Genomic DNA, 8,452 nt, shown 5'->3' with positions numbered 1-8,452 from the left:
CCACTTTTTGGGGGAATGAGCTACACAAATTCTGTCAATCACATTTTTAAGCCAACATCTGTGTGCAACTTTTATGCAAGTAAAATTTTTTAATATGGCAAATATTTTTTTTGCTACAGACTTTAGCAGAGGTACTTTTCCAAAATCTCACTTCCACACTTTTTTCAGTTTTTTTAGAGATAGTAGATGTAGCATTTCTTAATTTTTATTATGAATAATACATAGTAAAATGTTGAAATTTATGCCACTATTTTTAGTTTTGCAATTTTTTGATTAGTTTAGCTGCTACACATTTCTACAAAATCTGGGGTGACTGTCCTCATTTACTTCACCTGTCCTTTATTACCCCCATTTGATGTCATATTTTACTGAGATGTGTATTGCATCAACTGACATTAGTTTAGCTTATCCCTGGTATGTTCCTACTCCTGCAGACAAAGTTACCCAATTATTACTTGCAACAAATGGTCTAGTGTAAGATAACCCAATGTCTTCTGGCCAACCTCCACCCATCCCTCCACATGGCCCCCGACACCAGCCAGTGCAGTGGAATGTGAGTCTTGTTTGAGGTGTTGACTAAATAATGGTATTATGGAAATCTTCAGTTCTTTTTACAACACTTCTCTTCAACTTCACTTCTTGTTGTTTGTTTGTTTGTTTGTCTGCTACAAATCTTATAATCGATATTTACCACACTTCTAACTCTCCAATTGATCTGAAATTTTGCACTCTTGTGTAAAGTTGGAGACAATGCATGAATCAATTGATGGAATAAATAAATTAAAAAATTAAAGCACAAAAATTTCAATATTAAACAAATTTTAAAAATGATTTTGTCTGCTACAAATATTATAATCAATATTTAACACACTTCTACCTGTTCAACCGACCTAGACAGGTACATTTAGAACACTGGCCTCTTTTGAAGTGTTGTATATGAAAAGTAATTTTTAAATGCATATTATTCTATAGTAAGGTAGGACCAACTTGTATTTGTTGTCTTTCTTTAAGCAATAACTCATTTTTGTAACCTAGATGAATTAAGCATCAGGTATTTGTAATGCTTTGAATGATATGAAAATATTTTACTTTCCATTAATAAAATTCAATATAACTGTTCATGAGAATTTCGTCTTTATTTATATCATGACAATTTTTTAAATTTTAATCCATTTGCTCGTCTGGTGTCTTACAGTAATTGTACAGGGAATTGGTTGTCATTGTGTTACATTTCCTTACAATAACCATGTTGAAATAACCAAGTAATTCATCTTGACAGGCTGACCAAACTGACATGTCATGTCATCGGCTGACTCCTGAGCAGCTGTCCCGCAAGCTGGCTTCCCGTCAGTCCCACAACTTGGCCCTGGCTCGAGCCACTCTGCTGAGTGCTGGAGCACAATCAGGCCAGCCCCTGACCCCTGCCCTTGCTGCCAGGCTTCGAGCAGCTACTGAACAGGTCCTTGATCACAGTCAAGTCTTCAGAACCTGATTCCTGTGTTTTTATTCATGCATGAATTCTTAACTTACTTGTATTAATGTACATATGTGGTGTGAAAATACTAGTGAAGCTGGAGTTGTGGAAGAGAGAAGTCATTTGCATGAATCGATTCTTCTAATAAATGTGGTTGAGATTTCAAGCAATTGAATGGACTATGAAGCATTAACTTTTCCTTACTTTGGCTTAAATTATCACTTGGAATCTTAGCCCTTGTATTGCATTCCAGTTTTCTCATTTTTATTCACCTTTGAGTCTGTGGTAGTGCTTGTTGCTGGTATTTAAAGTATTACTCTGTAACAAGAAATTTACTTAAGCACACTCTCATTTTCACTCTAGTATTTCTTATTGCAGAGTTTGGACTCGGTGATTGCCGAGTGCAATGCTGCTGTCGTCACATCACGGCGTATACGTCAAAATGCTGATGACATCCTGGAAACTGATAGTGCTACTACTGACAATACTGACCCCTCATCTGGCATGGACAACCCAGTGAGCACTAATGCAACGTCAGCTGTCAGCCTGTCCCAGTCTAAAGAGAATGGCTTGTTGCCGGATTGCAACGGCATCCAGCAGTCAGGAAGTGTCTCTGAAAGTTCCAAGGAGAGTAGAGATGTTCGCAGTTCATCAGCCCCCCCTTCCATTGCCACTAGACTCACTATGCTGCCACTCATTGCTTCTAACGGCTCAAATACAAGCACCTACTCTTCTATATCCAGCATCCTGCGCAACAACAAGCCACGTAACAGTGACAGACTCCACCGCAATATTGGGTCTTCTTCTGGTGAGTGATGGTCTTAAGCAACTCAGGTCACTTGTTGAGTTTTTGCAGTCCAGCTTATTATTCATTTCAAATGTTTACTCAAATCAAGTGAGTACCGTAGTGTTTAAATATTCTCAATTTGCACTAAATATACATTGTATTTAAAGGTGAATACTATCCTGGAAAAAATGTTTACAGTTCTGAAATGGAATAAAAGGTTGTTTGTCCTAAGGATTTCTAAGAATATCAGAAAAATTATGGCTGTGTTTGATAAACATCACTGGGGATGTCCTCAGGAGTGCTTTATAATTTGCCTTGTCATTTATGGATGAATGACATTGATTTTCCATCTCATTCCTTCCTTTACATTTTTGAAAGAGCAAGGATTAGAATTGTGGACGCTGACCTTTGTGTAGTCCGTAATGGAGAAGTTCCATGTGTTTGAATCTGGTTACTCAGCTTGCCTTGCCACGCCGTAAAGATATTTAAAGCCCAAGGAATATTTGAACAATACCGTGCTGTTGTCCGCCTTGTTGTAGCCACACGTGTACTTTATCCACTTCGTCCAGTTTTCTACATATGATGTGGTCCACACAGTCCACATAGCAGACAATTTAATAGCATCTCAGTGCACCGGTCAGGGCTCAACACTTTCTGTAGCACTGCCTTTCTTGGCAAAGTAGTGGCTGATCGCGTCCATGTCAGAAACTGCCACGCGAGTGCAGCGGTCATTCATGGTAATCACGAGGGTAGCGAAATCACTGCTGATTTAGGTTTTCACAGATATACCTACGTGAATGTTGAGATTGGAGCCTTTCCTTGTAGGACGTGTTGACCATAGAACGAGATACACACAGTCAGCCTCTCTTGCAAGAGTACCAAAATGTTTCAGTGGAGCATGAAAATCACACCTCAGGAGCGAGTAGTGTTACCTTGGAATCTTCTTTGCTGGTCTGCTGCCTACTTCACTCTATTCCTGTTGACCTTAGATGCGCCAATGTGCTTCACTGATCTAACTAAAAGATACGAGTTTTCTGAAGAATATTTTTTTTGCAGGCTCTGGCAACGATGTACCCAGAAGCTCGCGTGGCTCAGCCGAGTCAAACGACACTCCTGGCAGTGGCGATGATTCTTCCAGCAACTGCGTTAGAAGTGGTCCTGAGACTGGCATTGCCTTATGCGCCAGTGAGAACACTTCAGACACCGCCAGCTCACATGACGTCAACTCTGTTACTGCCGCCACCAGGGCTTCCAATTCCAGTACCGCAGGTTGTGCTGTTGCTTCCCGCTCTTCTGATGAGCCAAGTTCTAGTGCTTTCTTCAGCGCTCATCCTTCTAATGAAACATCAGGTTACAGTGCTTCCAATTCCTGCAGTCAGTTCCGGTACACGGAGAACCTGGAGGCAGCACGTCTGGAGCACGAGAAGGAGTTGGAGAAGCTCAAGGAGGAATGTGAGGTGGACTCGCCTCCAGCAGAGAGGTTCGCCGAGGTATTGAACTTGTCACAGTGTCAGGAGCAACCGCAACATCAGTATCTAGAGGACCGGCAGTATCAGGAGCAACAGCACCAACACCCCCACGGGAACTTGGACAAGACGTTAAAGGTCGGTTATGCAAGGCTGTCAAAGTAGCTTCCTCTACAGCTGGTTGTTAAAGTAGCTCCCTCTAGAGCAGGTTGTAAAAGTATCTACCTATACAGCTGGTTGTAAAAGAAGCTCCCTCTAAAGCTGATGGTAAAAGTAGCTCCCTCTTCAGCTGATCGTAACTGTAGCTCCCTCTACAGCTGGACGTAACTGTAGCTCCCTAACAGCTGTTTTTACCTCTAGCTCCCTCTACAGCTGGTTTTAACGTTAGCTCCCTCTGCAGCTGGTTGTAACTGTAGCTCCCTAACAGCTGTTTTTACCTGTAGCTCCCTAACAGCTGTTTTTACCTCTAGCTCCCTCTTCAGCTGGTTTTAACGTTAGCTCCCTCTACAGCTGGTCATAACTGTAGCTCCTTAGCAGCTGTTTTTACCTGTAGCTCCCTCTACAGCTGGTTTTAACGTTAGCTCCCTCTACAGCTGGTTTTAACGTTAGCTCCCTCTACAGCTGGTCGTAACTGTAGCTCCCTAACAGCTGTTTTTACCTGTAGCTCCCTCTACAGCTGGTTTTAACGTTAGCTCCCTCTACAGCTGGTCGTAACTGTAGCTCCCTAACAGCTGTTTTTACCTGTAGNCACGGGTGATGGCGTATCATGTAGCCATCAGGGTCACGGGTGATGGCGTATCATGTAGCCATCAGGGTCACGGGTGATGGCGTATCATGTAGCCATCAGGGTCACGGGTGATGGCGTATCATGTAGCCATCAGGGTCACGGGTGATGGCGTATCATGTAGCCATCAGGGTCACGGGTGATGGCGTATCATGTAGCCATCAGGGTCACGGGTGATGGCGTATCATGTAGCCATCAGGGTCACGGGTGATGGCGTATCATGTAGCCATCAGGGTCACGGGTGATGGCGTATCATGTAGCCATCAGGGTCACGGGTGATGGCGTATCATGTAGCCATCAGGGTCACGGGTGATGGCGTATCATGTAGCCATCAGGGTCACGGGTGACGGCGTATCATGTAGCCATCAGGGTCACGGGTGACGGCGTATCATGTAGCCATCAGGGTCACGGGTGACGGCGTATCATGTAGCCATCAGGGTCACGGGTGACGGCGTATCATGTAGCCATCAGGGTCACGGGTGACGGCGTATCATGTAGCCATCAATAGTCTTTTTATTTTCTGGCCTTCTTGCTGTTTGCTGCGCGTAGTTTTCTCTGTGTAGCCATGAAATTTGCAATACATTGTTGCCTTTGTTGGCTTACGTGCCCCCTCTCCCCCCAGGTCTCGGTACGCGCCCCCCCACCCTGCTGGGGGCTGGTCGCCCCCTTCGTCTCTCCCCCGCCCCCCACAGCCTCCAGAACTCCCCTAAACATGGACCTCCGTACCCCTCGCCCTCCCCTCACCCACGCACTTCCCCTCACCCCCACCCCGACTTCACCTAGTGCTGCAGTTGAAAGCGGCAGCTGCAGTTGAAAGTGTCAGCTGCAGTTGAAAGCGGCAGCTGCAGTTGAAACGGAAGCTGCAGTTGGAAGCGGCAGCTGCAGTTGGAAGCGGCAGCTGCAGTTGGAAGCGGCAGCTGCAGTTGGAAGCGGCAGCTGCAGTTTAAAGTGGCAGTCAATTCGCAGTTAGACTGCTGATGAGTGTGATGGCTGCAGTTATAATAAATGTTGTAGCAGCAACTGGAGCGCACAGTTTTAACCAAAGCTAACAGTATTGATTATCAACACCCTTTTAAGCTTAACGAGTCCTTTATCTATAAGACATTTTATTATAAGTCAACAGGGGCTAAGATTTCATTGTCAGGTTTACGGCGTGTCGACGCCGCCTGCACCGCAGCTGAACTGTTAACTCAATCAACGCATGATCATGCATGTAGAGATAAGCCCACCTCTTTAGGTCATTACTGGCGTGTAGGTGTGAATGGTGAGCTGCACCACAGCCTTGCGGATACCTGGGCGTGTAGGTGTGAATGGTGAGTTGCACCTTAGCCTTGAGGATACCTGGGCGTGTAGGTGTGTATGGTGAGCTGCACCTTAGCCTTGAGGATACCTGGGCGTATAGGTGTGTATGGTGAGTTGCACCTTAGCCTTGAATAGGTGTGTATGGTGAGTTGCACCTTAGCCTTGAGGATACCTAGGCGTGTAGGTGAGTGCACCTTAGCCTTGAAGTTCCCCTAGCGTAAGGCATCACAGAAGTGCTCCCATCAAAGCCGTCTCCACATTGTCGGAACCGCGAGTCCTGACTTGCTCTCCTGCATGCCAAGTTCCTCGATGTTGTTCTCATCGATGGGGCAAAATTATATTTCTGCATTGTCAATACCCATATCATTATTGTCAATAAGTGTTTATCTTTTATGGTCTTCATAGTTCTTCAATTTTCTTTGCGTTTAAAGGAAAGTTCTGTACTTTCCTCTTGCGTTTCTGTATATTGTACTTTCTTTTGCGTTAATTAAGCTCGACAACGAAGTTCAAAACTGCTGATCTCTTTGCATATGTATTATCAGTTCTTAGTTGTATGCTTGGAATTGGGTGAAGTTGCTTGGTTACATGTTTTTAAGTACGTATATTTTCATGTTTTTATGCTGAGTCGATGATATTGAACTGTTCCTGAAAAATGTATATTTGCATCGCGGTGTGCTGACGTTGTGGGGTTTGGCAGAATTTTTCATGACGTCTCATCTGCTCCTGGACCTGCAAGCCGTACTTTCGAAGTAAATACTTTCCCCTCGACATAAAGTGGCCGCTAAGCGAACACTGCCTTTCCATGATTTTATCGTATTCACTTTGATGTGCATTTTTTCCCACTTTAACGCTTGGTTATCATTTTTTTAAGTACCGGTATTCAGTTTTATCCTGCGTTGAGTGAAGGTATAACCTTGCATTGAAACAGACAGTAGCCGTTACCTGTTTTTTCTCTGGTGAATGTAAAAATTGTGTTTTTATAAAGTACCTAGTCCAGTTTTAGTGCCCTGTACATATTGAGTATTTTATAAGATCAGTTGTCACTTGGTGCTTTTTTACGACGAATTTTTTTTTTTATGATGAATCGTTTTCTATTTTTCAGAAAACAAGTTTGTATGCCTAACGTTAATATTTTATCTCTAAGGTGCTCGAAGCGCGTTAACGGTCAATTCAATTAGTCCTAAGTAATACTTACTTTGAAAAATTGCTCTGTAAGCAATCCTCAGTTCAAGTAAAAGTTTTTCAGCTACAAATATGGCATGAAACTTGACCCAGTAAAATGTTCGAATCAATGGTTGTTTTAATGGGCAGCAGCATTTTAATGTTCTTTTTTTTTTGACGGTAGTCTAAATGGCTACTTTTTAAGTTTTTATATGTATAAAAATTTACTTAGAAAAATATTTTGAAAAAATTGCTATCGCCAATTTGAGCTGAGCCCAAATTTTGTCTATCTGAGCTAGGATTAAAGTTACTAAACCTCGCTGTAAGAAACCTGACCAGCCATTCTACATACAGCACCCGTTTGGACATTGAAGAACATTCATGGCGTCGCGTTAGGTGCAGGGTGCGCAGCCGTAGACCAGCAAAGTAAGTCTCAAATCAGCCCTGGAGCCAACATCAACCATCTAAATGCTATAGATATTATTGTTATCCTGGCACCTAAGCAGTTGTAGTCAATTGACCCATCTCGCTACACGAACTTTAAACCAACACTGCATCAGCTTACAAACTGCTAATCCTTAATCCTTATGGATAACGGTCAATACGTCGTTCTCCAATGATTTTTAGCCCCCTACCGTCACTTCTTACACATGTTGTTATCCTAAGGGTCCGATGACCATGCTGCATTGCCTCAAATGTGAACTGTACCAAACGGGAACGCGTCATCACCTTACTTACTCCGCAAGACTTGAACCCAGCGGCCAGCGTCACTGTTCCCCTGCCTTACTATTGTCGTGGGTACCATACCGACCTTCGTCACGAAAATGTTTCACACTAGTAAGGGACTTGGGAGGTAATTGGCGCTCTCTACCATGCGGGTTTGCGAAAAATTTACCTATGTAGGCCAGGTTATCACTGATATTCTTCTCTTCCTCCTGGCTCAAACCATCATCAACACCATCGTTTGCCACCGCTGGTTCAGTCACTTTAATACTCTCGGTCATAATCAACAAAACTGCGTGAACTTTTAAACTGACATATAGTAAAAGAGTGGGGCAATTAACTGTTTTAAATTGCGGCGCCAATAAGTGTTCACAATAGAAATAAGTTATCACAGTTCTGTCAAGTGGTCACGCCATCAAAATGTCGTGGGTATAGTGGCAGCCCACAGGTTCGGTACTTGATGAACCACCGTTATATTAAAACACTTTATTGCACAAATTACAGTAAAACATTGCTCAAGGAACAACTCACTCTCGTGTACATATCCGAGATATCTGTAAATCGACTAATCTAGTTTCACCACGACGTCTCACTAGACCCTTGTTGCCGCACTGAAGTCCACTTTCATACTACTCGTTCCTAATCCGCAATCTGCTATTCGCTTCAGAATATGGTGGCGTAAGCCGTAAAGCTCCTATTATTCAAAGCAAGATGATGTCACGGGCTGGTTACCGACGGATGGCTTCTTCCGCGGC

The 8,452-nt window shown here is 43.5% G+C and overlaps 1 protein-coding gene and 1 long non-coding RNA gene across 2 annotated transcripts; both read left to right on the top strand.

Annotated features, from left to right (window-relative positions):
- Positions 1 to 348: 348 nt before the first annotated feature.
- On the top strand, positions 349 to 3,892 carry LOC108672876. Its single transcript, XM_018160630.2, has 4 exons — positions 349 to 553; positions 1,280 to 1,459; positions 1,853 to 2,282; positions 3,318 to 3,892. The coding sequence occupies exons 1-4, from the start codon at positions 488 to 490 to the stop codon at positions 3,890 to 3,892; spliced, it is 1,251 nt and encodes a 416-aa protein (XP_018016119.1). The 5' UTR covers positions 349 to 487.
- Positions 3,893 to 5,148: 1,256 nt separating this feature from the next.
- LOC108672877 lies at positions 5,149 to 7,105 on the top strand. Its single transcript, XR_001930935.2, has 2 exons — positions 5,149 to 5,864; positions 5,998 to 7,105. It is a non-coding gene; the product is annotated as an uncharacterized LOC108672877 (long non-coding RNA).
- The last annotated feature ends 1,347 nt before the right edge of the window (positions 7,106 to 8,452 follow it).

Source organism: Hyalella azteca, unplaced genomic scaffold (assembly GCF_000764305.2).
Source record: "Hyalella azteca isolate HAZT.00-mixed unplaced genomic scaffold, Hazt_2.0.2 contig7384, whole genome shotgun sequence".
Taxonomy (NCBI): Eukaryota; Metazoa; Arthropoda; class Malacostraca; order Amphipoda; family Hyalellidae; genus Hyalella; species Hyalella azteca.
The sequence above is the reverse complement of the archived record's forward strand: the minus strand, read 5'-3'. Positions and strand labels throughout refer to the sequence as shown.

Excerpts from the sequence above, each read along its gene's own strand:
- LOC108672876 (XM_018160630.2), top strand. The coding sequence starts at position 488 with ATGTCTTCTGGCCAACCTCCACCCATCCCTCCACATGGCCCCCGACAC. Across the intron at positions 1,460-1,852 it reads TTCGAGCAGCTACTGAACAG|AGTTTGGACTCGGTGATTGC; the intron begins GTCCTTGATCAC and ends TTCTTATTGCAG. Across the intron at positions 2,283-3,317 it reads CAATATTGGGTCTTCTTCTG|GCTCTGGCAACGATGTACCC; the intron begins GTGAGTGATGGT and ends TTTTTTTTGCAG.